Genomic DNA, 19,264 nt, shown 5'->3' with positions numbered 1-19,264 from the left:
ATATAGTTTATTTATTGAGAACTTGTTAATTAAAAATAAATAAATAAATAAAGGACCATGGTTTGAAATAAGAAATTCAATAATGCTCATCCAATAATATTCTTTCAGAAGATTTCAATTAATAATATTCAAGCAAAATTATTTGAAGTTTTTTTTTTAACTACAACTCGGATGGAGAGATTTGAACTAAAGATCTCTTAACTTTTGATACATACAAATGCCAGTTGAGCATGAACTAAACTCAGTGTTGAATTTTAACAAAAAAAAAAAAAAAAAGTCAGGAAACAATAAACAAAAACAATTATTTTTTTTGAAAAATGTGAAACAAACAGCACACATAGGAAGAAAATGTGGAAAATACTATTTAAAAATCACACTTTTTATTTTAAAAATGAACAAAAATGAGAGGACTAATTTTTACAATGCTGTACATGGTTCCATCCTCGATCATCAATCAATACAACTAAAAGTAAACTGCTATCTCTCTGTTTTTTTCTCCTCTCCTTTTTTTTTCAATTAAAAAAAAAAACAAAACCCAATGAACAAGAAAAGAATTAGATAACAAAAACCAAAATTGCTCACATCAAACCAATTTTCAAAGAATATATCGCACAACTAACTCAACTGCTAGTGAAAAGCATTAGAACCAATTAAGAACACCTCTGAGTATGTTTGGGAGCAGAAACAGCTTAAAATGCACCGACCGGCTCTCCATTAAGAACTCTGAGTTGAACATCTGCCAAAGAATAATATTGCTGCAATCAATTAGTAACATCTTATGGAATGCCAAAGTAAGCGAATCGATACTGTTGCAAGGAAAACGATCACCTACCTGGCAACCAAAACTCGACGACGAGCAATCAAAGGCATTGTTAGCAGGGAGATCTAGAACAGATGCAAGGCCATTTTAAGTTTGTTCTGCTTCCATTTGGGTAGCTTGTAGAAAGCATCCTTTGTCATTCCAAATTTCTCCCTGAACTCCGCCGACGACAGGTATGTCTGCACATTTTCAAATTCCACACGTCAGAACTCGATGTTGATTAAAGATTTGGTCGGTTTTCATCCAATGGTTTCATCAACAAATTCTTACCTCTCGCTTCGTCACATCAATGTCTGATACTGGATTACTTGAATTTGTTGTAAGGGATTCGTATGGATGTATTGTGAGACCTTCCTCATCTTCAATTTCACCCTCTTTCACATCTTCCTGTATGGTAAGAGATTCTATTCTGTTGCTCATGGAGTTCTCCTTATTGTCCGACTCTGGTTTCGGCTTCAAGGCACCTAGGCTCCCTTAAGAAACACAAACGAAGAGGAATTCTATTAAACTAGGTAATCGCGATGGTTGTAAATGAACTGTGGGTGAAACTTAGATGAACTCATACCTCTCAAAGAGCGAGGTATAATAGCTTCTCGGGCGGGCGGTGGCTGTTCAAAACTTGCACTAAGTGCTGCTATGGCTGCATTTTTAGAAGCCAGCCTTGATGAATCAGGAGCGACAGATTTTGGGTATAATCTTCTAACCATTGGAGGAGGAGTAGAAAGATTTCTAGCATTTGGGTTCTCGAAGTTTGCAGCTAATGCATTGAAAGCCGGCGACCTTCCTCTCACACGGACTCGATCGGGACTAAACGACACACTCCTTGAGCGCTGTGATTTTTCTGGCACACTACTGGACCTTCCTCCATACATTACAGGAGCTCTCCGCTTCGGTTTCTGAGCCATCAAAAAAGAATGTTAACTACACACATCTAACAAATTCTAACTAAATAGTAGCTGAATAGCCTTCTCAAATACCCCTTTTCAAGATAGGAAACAAAGTAAGATGTGTTGCTGAAGGACCTCTCATAATATTGTATTAATTATCATTGATCCCAAGAGGTCAAGATCAAATTATTCAATTTACTTTTAAAAACCTTGTTTCAGAGCAGTGGTCAGCTCTTAAAAATGACTGAATAGAAGAACCAGAAGAAGACTTACATCTACAGTAGGAGTACCGCCATTTCGGACTAATGCAAGCTTTCTCTGAAATGAATTTCCGTGCATCTGTATTCGAATAATTAAAAGAAACAAAAAGAAAATTCAAATGAAATAAGCAATCAGATTATTGTCAGAATTTTGGAATACAGATAATTTTAACTTAATAAACATATAATTCTTACTGCAGATTTTGCAGAATCCCATGAGAAGAAACGTGTGAAGAAAGGTGGTTCACTTCCTTCCATGACGATATATATCGGAGTTTCGCGTGGCAATTTTTCAAGAAAAAAATCGATCTCAAGAAATTTCTGTCAAGAATTAGAGAAAAAAAAACGAAAATAAGAAGATATACCCAGAAAACCACGAGTAAAAGACATTATAGCACACATAAGAGCAAATGATAGCTTGCAAGTTTTGACAAAGATTCGATCTCCTGATGATTGGTGGAAGAAAGAAGTTAGAGAGCAAAAAAGGAATTCCCATGATGAACAGTAATAAAACATACCTCACCAATTTTTAAAGCATGCACTTTAGTCTTGGGGTCAAGCTGTTGACCAACCCAAACAAAGATCTCAGAGTGACAACTAAGAATGTCGATATCTTCTGTCATCAGATCATCTTGGCCAAAGTTGTATATTTCAGCAACCTGCAATAACATAAAGTTCTGAAGAAGATATAGGAAACAACTGCTTGTGAAATTCTTTTACAACATATATGACACCATGCTGAAACGTAAGGCATTGCCTGAGACCATATACTATAAGACATTTTTACAGAGCACACAGAACGCAGGAACTTTGGTGCAGTACTTTTTTGAACAGGAAATTAAGAACTCCTGTTTAAGTTTCAAGATAGAATTGATTGATGCATGTTCCTTTTTAGAAGATTTCAAGAAATAAATAAGAAGAGAATACCTTCAAATTTTCTGCATGATGCCACCATTTTTGCAGCGAAATCAATGCCATGAACAAAGTTAGACTTATAAACCAAAAACAAAGGATAATGATGAAAGGGTATAGTACATTTTACAATTGAAATATAATTGAACACACCTTTTGCAAAAGTGCAAGAAAACAAGTGTGGATCACTCTCACTATTCCGTGCAATTTTCTGACTAGGATATTCCAATTTTCCTCCCAACAGATCCCAAAATTGTTCAGACTCTGCGCCTTCCTTGTGCTGCTTGGATTGACAGTTTGGCTGCAGAAAATTGGGAATTATATGAGAAGACATTTCCAGAGATGAACTTCAAAGACGGATGTCTGAACGAAAGTAGAAAAGAACTTCCAAAGGAATGCATAGTTGAGAAATATTCCATGTCCAATTGAACTGATCATCAAGTTTTTGTTTTCACAGAGAGATTATTTCCCTCAAAATCCTTTAACTAACAACATACGATTTACACGTTCTAATGGCAGCTGGATTCATAATGGTGCCCATCAATGAAAAGTAACAAGTAACTCAGCTATTCTTATCATAGGAACTCAACCATCCGACAAATTCGTGTTCATTAAAACATATAACTATCACCTTTATCACATCTAAAAATCTTTCAACAAGTTCCTGGTCATCTGCATTGGTAAGACTTCCGCACCAAGTAAAAACAGTAGAGCCACTATGTAAAATGTAAGAATAAGAGGAATTCAAAGAGGATCCCACCTGATGGAAGCAAAAGAAGAAAAAACGACAATGTGTATATTAGTGTGAAGTATGCACAAGGCGAAACTGCAAAAGACCATGGGGCAAGAGTAACGTACTGCTTCAACTTGAATTGCTTGCATATTCTCAGGGCCGGAGCCCTGGACTCGAAACAATGCAACTCCATCTTCTGAATTTGTCACGTCTGGAATTTCATTTTCTGTGATGTAATTCTTGTATCCATCACTCAACCCACCCTGCAAAATTTTTTATCACTCAACTTCAGGAAATAATTCAACTTGAGAGAGAGAGAGAGAAAGATTTATCTCCAGAAGCAAACATTTAATATAATACAATTATATGCATTTCCATTAAGTAACCCACACATACCTTAAAAACAATAAAGCTCTGGAAAATTGAATAGAACTGGATTGGTTCATATCCTTCATAAATTCGAGCCTAGCAATTTGAAACGAAGATGATATCCTCAATTAGAGATGGCGCAGAATAAGTAATTGTATTTAACATTTTATTAAGCAGACAATTTAAATCGTGGAAGCTACCTGGACAGGCAGGAACTTCAGTGATTCCACCATCTTGCTGGCCAGCGATAACGCAGAGGCTCTTTCTCCCTATTTCAAAAGAAATGAACTAATAAGATATTCCTCAAAAAACAAATAATAAATATATAAAATCAAACCCGGACATGCCACAAAAAATCTCTCTATGCTTACAACTTTTCCTATAGAAAGTGTTGCCTTTAACAACTTTCCAATTACCATTATTCAAATATTTTTATGCTTCAAACATGACAAAATCGGAACATCACTACTCCTACTTCAACACAATCCATTTTTATTTGTCCAACCAAGGGTGTTGAGGTGGTGACTGTAAGGAATTGGCAATTAGGAATGAAAAGCTAAAACTACCTCAACACTTTGTTTGCCAAACCACGTTCCAACGAGATATTCTTCCTTGTCTTCTCCCGAGTATGAATATTGAAAAATATAGCAATCTCCAGTGTAAAATTTTGATTGATCAGAGACAGGAAGAAGAAGCTTTTCCTGGCCACTGACACGCCAGACCTGAAAAATTTGGGAGTTTTCAGCATTGGGTAAATCATTTATGCAGATTATTAATAGGCAACTAAGAGGTAACTATCTAACCATATTTACTGATATCTCTATGTTAAGGACAGCTATAGAAATTTCAACTTATTTCATATTGGAACACTGCTGATGCATAGTAAAATAGACCACTTCTTGAACCATGTGTCTATTAATCAATAAATTTATGGTTGGTTTCCAATGATTTTCCAAGACATCCATCATCATGTTTGTCTTCCTACATTCAAACTGATTGTGAAGCAAATGTTCATTTATTTCTTACATCCCAGGTTGTCAGTTCCTTCTTCTGCCATATCAATATGTATTGTACCATAATTTCTAGAATGGCTCATCGAACCTTGTGGAGAAAAGAAGGAGTTAACATACATTTTCTAGAATTGGATTCCCCAAGAGAAGTCAGAAGGTACTACAACTGCAGAAGCTTATCTTGAAGGGGAGGAAGAGAGAGAGAGAGAGAAAGCCAATTTTAGATAGTTTTAGAAACTTTACTTGTAGATTTCCTGTACAATCGATGTAAGGTTGAGGTTCCTCTTTTACGGGATCAGCTTTCAAAAGACCCTTCACATTAATTCCTTGACGTTTCAAAAGTGCTAAAAGATAACCCCAAAAGAAAAATGAGAACATCACACAATAGCAGGAGAAATGTCAACATTACAGTGAGAAAACAGGGGAAAATGAAAACCAAAAGATTTACTAAAAGAACCATAAATCAGAGAATTTCTTCTTACTAACCTGCAACCTTGCCTCTACCATCCTCTGACACAGATACAGCAGCTGTTTCAGGCCATGAATCAAACTTGGCTCGGAAGATAATAGGTTCAAAGCCTTCAATCACACGCATTATATGTGATTGTAGACGATCAGGATCACTAACTAACTCCTGTTAACAAGGAGAGATGTAAAATTCTCAAGTCTTCAATAAGAACTAAAATAAATAAACTGGGAGGTCTAGGGAATTACTTCTGCAGCTCTGCTGGCATTTTTTCTTCCATCAAGAGAAGTATGTCTTCCCATCCATATAAAAACTTCTGTCCCGCAATCCAGAATGTAGCATTTATTTGTCTCTAACAGCTCCCTAGTTATAGAATCAGCCTCAACAGGTTCTCTATTGCCCTTCTCAACACTTCAAAGACATACAAACTACTATCAGAACTACATCATTAATTAGTTGAATAAAACACTTTAATAAGCTAGAATTATAGAACTTGGAAGCAAATATGATTATTTTCCACCAAAATATACATTATTGTGAAGGGATGAACTGAAAATGCAGCAAGTAACTAGTGATAAGATATGGTCATGATTTCTCATGAAACATGGAAAAAAAAAAAAAAGCAAACAAACAAACAAAACAAAACAGGGTAATATATTTACCACAGTAGTTTAGTTGGATGTGAATCAACCGTTTTATCACCTTCACTGACCACTTTTCTTGGAAGTGGAGCAAAACCACCAAATAAACCCCAAAATTCCCCAGTTTCAACATCTGCCATCAATTTGCCGTCCTCTGTATGACAATAGACATAACTGGATTATGAGTGACAAAAACGTAGAAACTATGAGCTTTCAAACGTAGTAAACCAAACTCATAATAACAAAATTAATCAAATAAATAAAAATAACAAAACAAAAACAAAAAAAGCGCTGGACTACTAATTTCTGTGTTACTTACCAATGGCGGCTACCTCACATTTTCCATCATGATATGTATCTTTAATGTATTGAACTACTTCCAATGCTTTCGCTCTCTCTTGAATGGATGAGTTGGAACCATTAAATTGGAATATTTTAGACTTGGTATCAAGAATGAAAATATCATCATGGTTAAGTGAAGATCGAGCAAAAGGAACCTGCCAACAGAATGAAAAACTTAGCAAATGGAAAAGCTAATTCCTTATCAGCTGCATATCTGAGGTTAGACTTGCCTCTTTAACATGAACAACACGTTTTCCTTTGCAAACATACAACGTAGTCTTGTGTTCTTCAGCCTCTGCATGTTTGAACCCAGAGGAAACTCCACCTTCTTGTGGTATAATGCACGGTTTGAAATATGATAAGAACTTCTCTGTCTCATGGCCTTGCACTTCACGGTACTGAACAGCACGTCCTCCAAGGGCTGCATCCAATTCAACTGTTTTGATGGCTGCAGTACCAGCTTCATCCTAAATTGACAGGTCTTAAAAATTCAATTTGTGAACCAAGAAATAACCACCAGACGAGAACCGATTGATTTGAGCTTACCTGAGTGGTATCCTTACCAAGCCAATAATGAATATCATGCCGCAAAGCACCACTTTTTAAGGATGAGGTCTGCAAAGAATACACAAAATACAGGAATCACTGGAGGTACCAAGAACGAAAAGGGGCTTTTTTTCTCCTCTTCTTCTAATGCTGGCATGCTGCTGTAATAGCAGGTTGCAGTTACTTCATCAAAATGATTGCAATTCCTTATAAGAAAGAACGTGGAGGGGTAATACATTTTAAAGAAGAAACGGAATGGGGATAGGATAACCATAATAGGCTTTATGTCCTCAAATCCAAGTCTGCTAAAAGCCCACAACAGATTAATAAAGTCAATAATGAAACAAAATCCCATCTCTTTCCTTCATCCTTTTAGCATCTAACCTTTATTGAATTAGATGCAAGGAGACAGATCACGTGACAACTAATTTAAAAACTACTGTCCAAAAGAAAATATGAGAAGCTAACGTTTTGATAGTTTTCATAAAGGAAGCAGATCTACATCCACTGCATCTGGAGCAGAAAGATTGGGTTCAGCCTTATTTAACATAAAATAATGTTCTGCAATATGTTTGTTTAAGGATACCTATTAAAATAAAATGTCTAGTGTCGAGACAAATTTTGTCAAAGCAAATAGTAAAAAACCAAACCAAAACCACTTGCCTTGAGGACTATGTATGAATCTCCCATGAAAAATTTGCCGTGAGATGATTTTGGTACAAGAACAGGGCGGAAATTCTCGATGCGCCATACTTCAAGTCCACTATCTATTGTCAAGGAAAATGAAATAGAAACCTCCAGATGCAAGAGATGAAGCAATTGTAAATCATATTATAAAGTGATCGAAGATAGACGTTAGAGACTGTTAAAATGAAATTTTAGTATATTTACTAACTGTGCAAACTTGGTTTGTTGGAAAATGTTATCAATTGCCATAGGAAAAAATTTACCTCATAAGCTAGATTTACTAGAAAATAGAAAAAATATACCATAAAAGTACTGATAATAAGCATGCTTTAAGTCACATGACTTAAGGATACGCTTTCTGGCCTGCACCCTGAAAAGCTTGGTCCAAATCTCTCATGGAGACAGCCATGTTATATTGGCAACTCTGTGGTTACCTGCCACTTTTGGGCACATAAAGTCAGTGTGAAGTGGTTTCTTCAAATGTAACAGATCATTGAGTTGAGACTAGCTACGAATCAAAATAAATCTTATCACAAGTTGAAGTCCCCTTTTCACAACCAAAAAAATTCATTTACCAAAAAATTCTCACAAGTGACATTAGCTGTGGAACTGTTGAGGTAAAATTACCTCCTTGAGTCATGAAATTGGCATAAACAGTTACAATGAACTCAACAGTGATGTGAAGTAGCTGAATTTAAAAGAGGCTCATAAAATGCAAAATACATTCTGAAGTCACAAGGACTTGCTCGTGGGATAACGATAAGAAATACTAAACTAGTTTTGACATTAAGATCTCTGTTGACTAAAGAATAAATAATACAGACAAAACCATCCCAAAAATGTTGATTGAAGTTATGAGACAATTCTACTTGTCTCACTATGAAGAGACAAAATTATTTTCCAATTTCAGTAACCAGTAACCAAATCTAGAATTAAATGAGTTAGTGACTTAGTGTGTTTCAAGGAGGTGCATCCCTAATAGATCTCTGTCATTCTCTTGTCCTATCCCAGTATATTCTCTGTCTTCCTTTCCAAATTGTAACAGACGTCATTTCGAAGAATAGAGCTTGCCCAATTTTCTTCCACTACTCTTTTGCACAAATAAAAACTTATCATCCAACTAAAGCTTAGCACTTTATATTATGCTTTCATAAAGGTTTTTTCCTTTGATGCAGGGCATGCCAGCATCCACAAAATCCTAGACCACTAACGTAGCTCGCTCTGAGAATTCACCCTTCCTTTGCATATTCTTGTAATCTGTCGATCTAATGAGGTAAACTATTGCAGCATAGAAAAAACTTTATCTTTAATGCTTTCTTTTCACACAATATCTCGTGTAACCAACATTTCTCCTACTTGTGAATGTAAGCATATATGTCCTCAAGCATAAGACCTGAGTAGTATGGCTCGGTTTAAATGATTTGATGCTCATACCAAGACACAACATGAACTAATTGAACAAAATTTTCTAAGTAAATAATAATTAGTACAAAGCATTTTAAGTAATGAGGAGCTTCCTTTTGAAAATGTAACCAACATTAAACCAGTTTAGGGCAAACTGTTGAAACATTAAACGAAGTGTATGTTTACAATCCAAGAAACTAGTATTACACCTCACGGACGGTAAAGCTTGCACCTCAGAAGAACAAAATACATCGAAATGATGAAATCAACAAAACCTGATGGTCCATTAATTAGAGAGTGGGAAGTGCAATGAGCAATATATCAGATTATCAAATTTACTTATATGAAGACATGACTGTGAGACTCAAACACTCAGAAGTTAGAAACGAATTTTCCGTACCCAGAAAAATAAAAGGTGACATGCATATACAATTCTCAACTGTACATGGCAAGATCTTCCCAGCATTCAAATTCTAACCCATGGAAGCGCTTTGCAGCATGAATATGATAATTCATATTTGCATACTGGATAATTCATTCCTCAATTTGATATATACCATAACAGAGCAAGTGTTTTATTAACAAAATTTTCAGGCTCAACAAAGAAAATACCATATACTTTTACTCTTCGACAAGCATATCCCACAAAGCCAATGGTACCAAGGAACAAAACAAGTGAACAAGGAATATCTTGTTGTATTTAGGGAACTGAAAGGTTAAAACTCCCTAGGATAAACATAATTAATGCACCATATGAATAAGAGGAAGATAAAGAGGAATGAAAAGGCCGAAATATTTAAGTACCTGGTTGAATAAAACGTCAGGGAAATGAATAACAGGAAAAAGAACAAGCACCCAGATCCAATCCCAGCTTGTAGAAGCTTATGGAATTTGTACAATCTTCACAACCCAGTAGAGAGAACGTACGAGAGAGGAAGAAGGCAAAGACACGGAGAGAAAATGGAGGCGGAAGAAGGAGAAGAAGAAGAATAAATAATATGAATAACAAATTCAGAGAGAGAATATGGAGGGAATGATTAAGGACAGGCGTGCAAATCACTAACTACAACAACAAAAAAGCCACCCAACGAGATAAATTAACAGGAATTAGCCTTTTTCACCGCAAAACCCACATTACCCAGATGAATTTTGAAATGAAATTTTATGTTCTTTAATCAATGAAGTCTGGACCCAATTAATCACATCTCAAATTTACAACAGTAAAGGGTGAAATTAGATTAAATGAACAGTATGATACTAAAAAATACATAAATAAGAACCATCAAACAAGAGAAAAACACAAACATATCCAGATGGGTACCTGTAAAATGTAATCGAGAATGGTGTCGTTTACTCCTTACAGTGAAATCCCTTGCTTCTTCACAGAATTAGTTTGTCTGTTCTGCATTTTGAAATAGACAATAAATTAAAGCATGAAAAGGGATGAAATTGGTTGGTCAGGGAATTGCAATTGGCAAATGGGTTGGCTGACTTCCGCGGTGTGAGGATTGGCTGCTAAGAAAGAGAGAGAAAGGTCGGTCACCGTCCATTATTCAACCACAGCCAAAAAGCCTACGGTGGGGCTTTGCGATAGGAAGCAAAAATCTCTCTCCGCTTTTTTTCCTTTTGCTTTTTGGGGGTTTCTTTTTTCTATTTTTTTCGTTTCCACCATTTTTGAATCAGTTTTGAAATCCATTAGTCTAAATCGGTATGCTAATTCAATTTGCTTATGTTATGTAATGTTAACGCTTGACAGTACAGTTCCAGCACAAAAGTAATTCCCTTTTTTATGGAAACTGTGGAAGATTCTGTTCAAATATGGTACATTGTTGATTTTTCAAAAACAGAGACTTCTCAAAACTTGTCTATTTATTCAAGACTTATCAAATTTTGTGCTATTTTTCAATAATATTAATACGATATGAGAAGAATTAGATCTTTTTTTAAAATAAATTCGTTTATGTATTTTTTTAATTTGTGATTACATTCTAGAACAATACATTAAATAATCTTTTAAACTCTTCTAATAACAACTTTGTTTTTTTAAGTACAATAACAACTTTGTTTGTTGGTTTTGTTCTGAAATCCTTGATAATAAAATTAGTTCTACTATGTTATTATTGATTGGTCTTTCAATCTATGGTTTTATACAAGACAATAAAAACTAACTAACAAGACTAACAATTTTAAACAATGATTTAGCATTTAAAATTTTTAATATATATACATACTAATTAAGTATAAACACAACCTCAAAGCTGAAGGAAAGCTATCTACTAAGGGGTCGTTCGAAGTACCAACTAGAAGTTAGTGATCTCCCTTCAATGAGATTCATGATTGCCATAAGTTTTCAAATATGCAATTGATGAAAGGGTTAATAAACACAACACCTTTATTTTTTATTCTGTTCCTATCTGGATTAAATTGGAGCGTGTTCCCTTAGAGTTTGGACGGATAGTGGTTTAGCAGTGTTAGCTAGTGTTGTGGGTAAACCTATCTCTTTTGATGTTGCAACAAGAGAGTGACGACGGTTATCGTATACAAGGGTTTGTGTTCGAGTGGATGGTGATTCGTTAATGCCCCCTTCAATCACTGTTAGAATGCAAGGTCAGGAGTTTATTATTCTAGTAGTGTATGAGTGAAAACCTCGTAGGTGTTCTTGCTGTGGTTCCTTTGGGCATATTGGGGCGGTGTGTGAGCAACGAGGTGTGGAGAAAGATCAGGAGTTGTGTATTGTGGCAATCAATGAGGGGTGTTTGGAGGAGAATGGGAGAATTGAAAGTGTGAGGAAGGAGCAGGACTTGGGTATGGGTGTGAGGGGAGCTAGCTTAATGGATGAGATTAAGGGCACGGAGAGGGTTGAAGAATTTACTATGGTTAGTCGACGTAGGCATGATAGAGGAGGTGTAGGGCATAGGGGTAGTGGGTTGCCCGGGTACGGTGCCCTTGAAGAGTAGAGTAGTTTATGGGTCCCCTGGAATTACGGGGTCTGTAAAACATGTTGATGATTGTAATCAGTTTGATGTTTTATGTCATAAGGGGGGAGACTCGTTGGCATTGGCACTAATGTAGGCAAATCCTGATCCGTTGCTTGTTATGGATGGGATGTTCAGGAGTTTGGGCAAAGGCCCAGTGGGAAGTGGTAGGTGTGATCTCTTGCAAGATTCATGATTTGGTGTTCCTAGAATGTTAAGGGGTTGAATGACCCTGTCAAGTGTAGGGTGGTGGCAGACTTTCTGGCTTCCTTATCTGTTACCTTCTGTTGTTTTCTTGAGACGAGGGTCGTCGTGAGAATTTTGGTATGGTGATGGGTAGGTTTGGTTATGTGTTTGGCTATAGTGTGTAGGGAGTTGGGAGGATTTCGGTGATATGACGGAAAAGTGTCTATGATTTTTCCATTGATGTCGGTGGGGATCAATTCATTTCTGGAACCTTAGTGGATATTGTATCTAGTGCTAGGATACATATTGGTGTTATGTATGCCTCTAATCACGTGAGCAAAAGGAGGAATTTGTGGTCTCGGTTGATTGATGTGTATGCCTCGTGGCAACTTTCTGGAATTACTTTGGGGGATTTTAATGCTATTCGTAGTAGTTTTGAGGATTTTGGTGGTTGCCCTAGCTTGAGGGAGATGGAGGAGTTTGATGAGAAGTTTGATGAGGTGTCATTGGAGCGGATCTGGTTGAGTTGGGTGTGACAGGTAATTGGTTTACCTGGACTAGTAAACTTCAGAGGAATGGTATCTTGCGCCGCTTGGATCGATGCTTGTCCAATGAGGCGTGGAAGGTAGCTTTTTCGTATTCGGAGGTTAGGGTTGGTCAGTGGGGGATTTCTGATCATAGCCCTCTTCTGGTTTCTACAGGGGAGATGAGGAGTAGGCCACCTCCTACGTTTCATTATTTTTCTCATTGGGCGGAGGCAGAGGGTTTTCTTGATATTATCATGTCAATGTGGAGAAGGTCTGAGGATGTGTCTCCTATGGTTAGTTTTATGCGAAATTTAAAGGCAGTGAAGCGAGTTTTTGGTGCATCATTTGGTAGGCGTATCTCTGTGTTAGCTGATGAGGTGCGGATAGCTAGGCAGGTTATGGAGGTTGCTCAGGCTGCGGTAGGAAGGAATCCTGATTCAGAGTCGGTGTGTGTCACACCCCTCCCAAATTACCCTTTCTTAATCCAGAAGTGAATGTGGTGACAGTAGTTACCAACCCTTTTGTGGCACTTACTGTCCAACTAACATCCTTAACCTGCTTAGATCCCTGGAATACATATAAAACATTCACCAAACTAAGGAAACTTTAAAAATAACCTCAGAACACCAGGGATCAACAACACCATAACTACATTATATTAACAGGTACATAGTTCAATGGGTCCCAACATACTTTACTAGTCCCTAATATGAGCAACACATATGTACAAACATTTACAAAATAAACACTAAAACTACTCTTTAGACTTTGAACTTTTAACTGAAGTCCTTGAGTGGCAAAGAAGCAGGACAGCTAACCTCTGGGGAGATGACCACTACTGGGAAAAGAAAAACATTTGAAAGAATGAGCTACTCGCCCAGTGAGTGACTTAATAAAAACATAAATCTCATGCTTAAACTGAAAGCTAGAAAACAGAATACTGAAACTAAAACATGCCAAGCAAACGTGTACATAAAACTTTTAAAACCATTGTATCTGAAAACATAGCTAAACTAATTCTCGATTGAGAGATAACTCTCATGGTTCAATCTCAACGTCGGATATCATGTTCAAGAGAGAACCCTTTTGTTCAATCTCTCAAACATAAGCTTGGGCTGGGGTGAGAACCCTTTTGTTCAACTTTTAGCCAATGCTAAGAAAGAACCCTCGTGGTTCAATCTCATCGTTGGATATCTTGTTTAAGAGAGAACCCTTTTGTTCGATCTCTCAAACATAAGCCTGAGCTAGGGTGAGAACCCTTTTGTTCAGCACCTTTCAGCTAATGCTAGGAAATAACCCTCGTGGTTCAATCTCATCGTCGGATATCAGGTTTAAGAGAGAACCTTTTTGTTCGATCTCTCAAACATAAGTCTGGCCTGGGGCGAGAACCCTTTTGTTCAACATCTTTTAGCTAATGTAAAGAACCCTCATGGTTCAATCCTACTGAACTGATTAACTATCATACGTGCATGTAGAGAAAACTGGATCTTGATGTCAAGGATCATAACTGAGGCAAGGTACCACTGTTTATCACTGAACTGAGTGAATTATTCTGATGCCTTCTCTATGTACTTCAGCATCAGAATCATAACATAACTGAAACTAGGTAGTACAGCTCGGATACCTTCTCCTTGTACTTTAGTATTGAGCTGAAAATACCTAATAGGAAAACATTTTCATAAAACAAGTTTACTGAAATCTTGATCTCATAAAACATAGTTTTCATAAGAATGTCATTTACTAACACATGCTCAACAACATTAAGAGCACATATGCTTTAAAACATAATACAAATACTTGTAACTTAAACATGTCATAGAATCTTTTTTTGAAAACTACCATGGTTCAACCATTGTACCAAAGCATATTTCATAAACTTTGTAACTAGCATGCATACTAGCATGCATTTATAAACTTTAGAGAAATGTGTTGCTTGGACTTCTCATAAAATAACCAACATAAAGGTAACTGTCAATAAGCATGGATTATTAAAATATTTATAAAACATTTATAGTCACTCACAGGTCCTTCAAGTTTGCTTCCTTAAGGCTTGATAGGCTTTTCCAATGGGCGTTGAACCTACACGTATAAGCATACTACTTAGTGTTTACATTAGCCTTCCTTTTAGGCCTACTCAATAAATCAAGCTCACATGAAAAACCATCACAATGTGCCTTCTACCATTCACTTTGAGGGTCGGACACTTAGCCAATTTGGAGGGATTGGGTGTCAAAAGAATGCACCCTTTGATCGTCTACACTCCCCACACTTAGAAAAATTTTGGAGCATCAAACTGCAGATTCAATTTCAACAATTTATAACTAAATTTTCAGAACAGATCTCAAGGAAATTCCTTCTAAGAACTTGCTTAGAATCAAATTAGAAACATTAACTTAAAATTTCAGCTCAAAATTCTCTGTCATTTGATATGGAGATTCAAACCTTCATCATTGGCCCCAATTCAAACAGCTACCTGCTTGTTCAACAACTTCCAATTCAAATTTCAAAAATATATAACTTGCATTCCAAGCCTCATCTTAAAAAGTTTCATTCTACAAAATTGTTTATAACTGAGTTAACAATATTACCTCAAATTTTTAGCTCAAAAATCTTCATGATCCATCCTAGAGCTTCAATTCTTCACTGATGGCCTAGATTCATCGAGAAACGAACCCTTCGTCTTTATTTTGCTCCTTCGACCTTATTCCGGCGAGTTTTCCCTCTCATAGCACAGCCACATAAAATAGACACATAGAGCTTTCGAATGCCACTAAAATTACACAAATATCCCAGGAAGTTTGTTCAAACCAATTAAATGAAATTGGCCTTTCTGGTTACCACTGTCCAAAATCTTGTATGAAACCTCCTTGTGCCACCTTGCCCACTAATCTGATGAAGGGCTAGGATTTAATCAATTTTCCTTTCCTAACTCCACCCATAGTGTTAATTTAGCATTACACCTCAAAGAATTGCATGACCTCATCCACATGCTCACTATGCACTCCAACGTCAAACATGACCCTCCAACATTCGGCCAACCACCTCATGCTTGGCTTGCTACCCGATTGCAAACTACCTCTCACACCTTTCCTCATCTCCAAGCCCATTGCGTAAGGTCGATCAATTCACCATTCATTCACTTTGCCACCTAGGTCATCTACCACATCATGGCTTCCTTCTTTCTTCCATAATTCCTAAGACATGATTTCATCATAGCTCATTAGAAGACATCACATTACCTACTCTTACTTAAAGTAATTAGGGTTCGGGTTTTACAGTGTGTGCGAAGGCGGCTTGGGCCACTGAGGCGTTTTGGTCAGTGTCGAGATTGAAGGAGGTGTCGCTTCGGTAGAAGGCCAGGGTCAGGTGATTGGAGTTAGGTGATATGAACACAGCTTTTTTTCATTGTTGTGTTCATTCTCGTCGTAGCTGCAGTGGTTTATTTACAGTCGTGGATACTGAGGGGACTCGCCAAATGGTGCATGACGGGGTGGCAGTATAATTCTTTCGGGGTTTCTTAAGGGCTCAGCATGTGGGGTATAGGGATCTTACTGCCCGAATTGGGGATATTGTACAGTTCAGCTGGCCCGAGAAGGGGGTGGAGGCATTTGGTCGGCCAGCGAGTCGGAGGAGATTCAAAAGGCTTTATTCTCGATGAAGTCTGGGAAGGCTCCTAGGCCTGATGGTTTTTTGGTGGATTTTTACAGAGCTACTTGGAGTATGGTTAGGTATGATTTATGTGACGTCGTGCTAAATTTTTTTTAAACATGTTACCTGCCTGGTGGAGTTAATTCTACTGCTATTACTCTCATCCCTAAGAGGTGGGGAGCTGAACGTATGGAGAAGTTTCGTTCTATTTCATGTTACAATGTTGTGTATAAGTGTATCTCGAGGATCTTACCTGAGAAATTGTGGTTGTGGTTGCCTGATCTCATCAGTAGTAATCAGTCTGTGTTTGTTCCAGGTAGGTCGATTTTCGATAACATTTTATTGTGTCATGAGCTCATGGGGAGCTATAAGAAGGGCAGAGGGAAGTCACATTGTGTATTAAAGGTAGACCTTCAGAAGGCTTACGATTCAGTGAATTGGGATTTTCTGTTTGGGGTGTTGTTGGCTATAGGTATGCCCCTTCAGTTTGTTAGTTGGGTGAGGGCTTGTGTTACTTTGTCTAAGTTCTCTGTAATGATTAATGGTTCTCTTGAAGGGTTTTTTCCTGGCAGGAAGGGATTGAGGCAGGGGGATCTGTTATCTCCTTTTTTGTTTGTGATGGTGATGGAGGTCTTGTCTAGGTTGTTGAATAAACCTCTTGTTTGGTTTAAGTTCCATGATCGGTGTGAGCACTTGGGCCTAACTCATTTGGTTTTTGCAGACGATTTGATGATTTTCTGTGCAGCTGAGAGAGATTCTTTGGAGTTTGTGAGGTAGGTATTGACAAAGTTTGAGCTGTCTGGGTTAGTTGTAAATGTTGGGAAAAGTTCCATGTTTGTTGCAGGGGTGGAGTCTGGGGAGGGCGGAGGAACTAGCTGCGTATATGGGTGTCTCTCTTGGTTCATTGCCTGTTAGGTATCTGGGTTTACCTTTATTGGCGGGTCGGTTGAGGGTTGTGGATTGTGCGCCTTTGATACAGAGGATTATAGCTCGTATTAGAAGCTGGGCAGCGAGGTCCCCCTCCTTTGTTGGGAGGTTGCAGCTTGTTAAGTCTGTTTTACAGTCCTTTCAGGTCTTTTGGTGTAGTATATTCGTATTGCCTGCGTGTGTAACTCATGAGGTTGATCGTTTATTACGTAGTTATTTATGGAAGGGTAGTATGGTGAGTCGGGTGGTGCATGGGTGGCGTGGGATGAGGTGTGCTTGCCGTTGGGAGATGGGGGATTAGGTGTGAAGCATGTGCCTCTTGGAACCAGGCTGCTATTATGAAGTTGCTCTGGCTTCTTAATTAAATCAGGGTCACTATGGGTCGCGTGGGTGGAGGCATATGTTTTGCGTGGGTGGTCGTTGTGGGCTGTTCGAAGTAAGGTTGGAGGTCTTGGTGCTTAAGATCTATCTTACTAAATATAGATAGATTCAAGCATCTGGTTCGTTTGATGATTGCGATGGACAGTCTTGTTTTGTTTAGTGGGATCCTTGGTTGCCGGGGCCACGATTTTGGATTCATACGGGTCTATGGTGGTTCATGATGCAAGGAGTAGTTTGGAAGCGCGATTGTCCGGAGTTCTTGGATGGTGAGGGAGGTTGGAGGTGGCCTATAGTGTCTTGAGAGCTGCTTGAGATCTGGGGGTCTTATCCAGGCAGTGGAGCCTAGGGTGAGGAGAGAGGATTATTGGGTTTGGGTGTCGGATGCTAGTGGTCGATTTTCTATCACTAGTGCTTGGAGAGTAATCGTCTTCGTCGTCCTGGGTGTCTTGGTTTGGTATTTCATGGGCGGGGGATGGTATTCTGCATCACTCCTTCTGTGTGTGGTTAGCAGTGAGGGACAGGTTGGTACGCGAAATTAGTTGAAGAGTTAGGGTGTGTTGTCGGGGGGAGGGGGGGTGTCTTCTGTGTGAGGGAGGTGTGGAGTCACGGGATCATTTATTTTTTGAGTGTGGGCTTGGGAGAGAGGTGTGGTCTAGTGTGTTGCGTAAGTTGGGTTCGACGCATCAGGTGGCTAGTTGGGATGTAGAGTTGAGTTGGTTGTGCCGAGTGGGGTCGGGTAAGGGGGGTGCGTAGCAAGTTGTTCCGTGTTTTCTTGTAAGCGTCCATATACTACATCTGGTAGGAGCGTAATCGGCGGCTGCATATAGGTCGACCGAGGTCGGTGTCTGCTTAGTTCACCTATAGTCTCTACGTTCGTGCTCGTGTTACTTCCTGGCGGGTTGACCTTCTTGGTCTTATCTAGGGTGTGTACGGATGTTTTTTTCCTTTTGAACTTCATGTTGTTCTCTGTTTTGCTGTAAACCCTAGTTTATGGGGTTTTGGGTTCTTTTCTTTCCCTTTCTTCCTGGTAGTTTGCGAGTTTGCGTCTATGTGTTGGTTTTGTTCTGGTCTTATCCTGTTGGCTTTGTTTTGGTTTTGTTGCCCTGTTTTTGCTTGTGCTTTGTTGCTTTGATGCCTTGATCTCGAGTGTGGGATCCTCCTTTTTGTTGTATAATAATATCACCTATTCTTAAAAAAATATATATCAAGCATTTAACTAGGCAACAAGTTTTTTGTATGGTTGCCAAAGAACAATTTAATTTTTCATCAATACATCTATTGTCGAGTAAATCGATGCTAAACAGAAGTTGATACAATGGTTTTAATTCTTGCAAGTGTTGGTGGATTGTGTATGAACGAATTTTCGAAGCTTGAATTCCTTTTGTATCCAAAGATTGAAAGAACCTTTCATGGAAGATTAAGAGAACAAGGGGAAAACAACCGAATGGATCCCTCAATCCTCATCATCCTCTTATAAATGTTGAGATCCTACCCTACAAACCGAGAGTGAGTCCATAAAAAATAGCCTCTAGATAAATAGACC

The 19,264-nt window shown here is 38.1% G+C and overlaps 1 protein-coding gene across 6 annotated transcripts; it reads right to left on the bottom strand.

The window, feature by feature from the left end:
• Positions 1 to 361: 361 nt before the first annotated feature.
• Positions 362 to 10,733, bottom strand: LOC120071389 (villin-4-like). Of its 6 annotated transcripts, none has more exons than XM_039023647.1 (25): positions 10,399 to 10,733; positions 9,882 to 9,977; positions 8,027 to 8,113; positions 7,650 to 7,749; positions 6,987 to 7,055; positions 6,671 to 6,907; positions 6,418 to 6,595; positions 6,120 to 6,252; positions 5,706 to 5,868; positions 5,478 to 5,625; positions 5,235 to 5,335; positions 4,548 to 4,703; positions 4,182 to 4,250; positions 4,009 to 4,077; positions 3,738 to 3,875; positions 3,511 to 3,639; positions 3,033 to 3,180; positions 2,895 to 2,905; positions 2,486 to 2,626; positions 2,163 to 2,288; positions 1,981 to 2,046; positions 1,386 to 1,716; positions 1,091 to 1,293; positions 833 to 999; positions 362 to 736 (listed from the first exon to the last, which is right to left on the bottom strand). In XM_039023647.1, the coding sequence occupies exons 3-24, from the start codon at positions 8,080 to 8,082 to the stop codon at positions 886 to 888; spliced, it is 2,886 nt and encodes a 961-aa protein (XP_038879575.1). In that variant the 5' UTR covers positions 8,083 to 8,113; positions 9,882 to 9,977; positions 10,399 to 10,733; the 3' UTR covers positions 362 to 736; positions 833 to 885. The 6 variants fall into 6 exon arrangements, with proteins under 6 accessions (XP_038879575.1, XP_038879578.1, XP_038879576.1 ...); XM_039023650.1 differs by having other exon boundaries at positions 8,027 to 8,107; XM_039023648.1 differs by lacking the exon at positions 9,882 to 9,977.
• Positions 10,734 to 19,264: the final 8,531 nt, after the last annotated feature.

Source organism: Benincasa hispida, chromosome 2, assembly GCF_009727055.1.
Source record: "Benincasa hispida cultivar B227 chromosome 2, ASM972705v1, whole genome shotgun sequence".
Taxonomy (NCBI): Eukaryota; Viridiplantae; Streptophyta; class Magnoliopsida; order Cucurbitales; family Cucurbitaceae; genus Benincasa; species Benincasa hispida.
The sequence above is the reverse complement of the archived record's forward strand: the minus strand, read 5'-3'. Positions and strand labels throughout refer to the sequence as shown.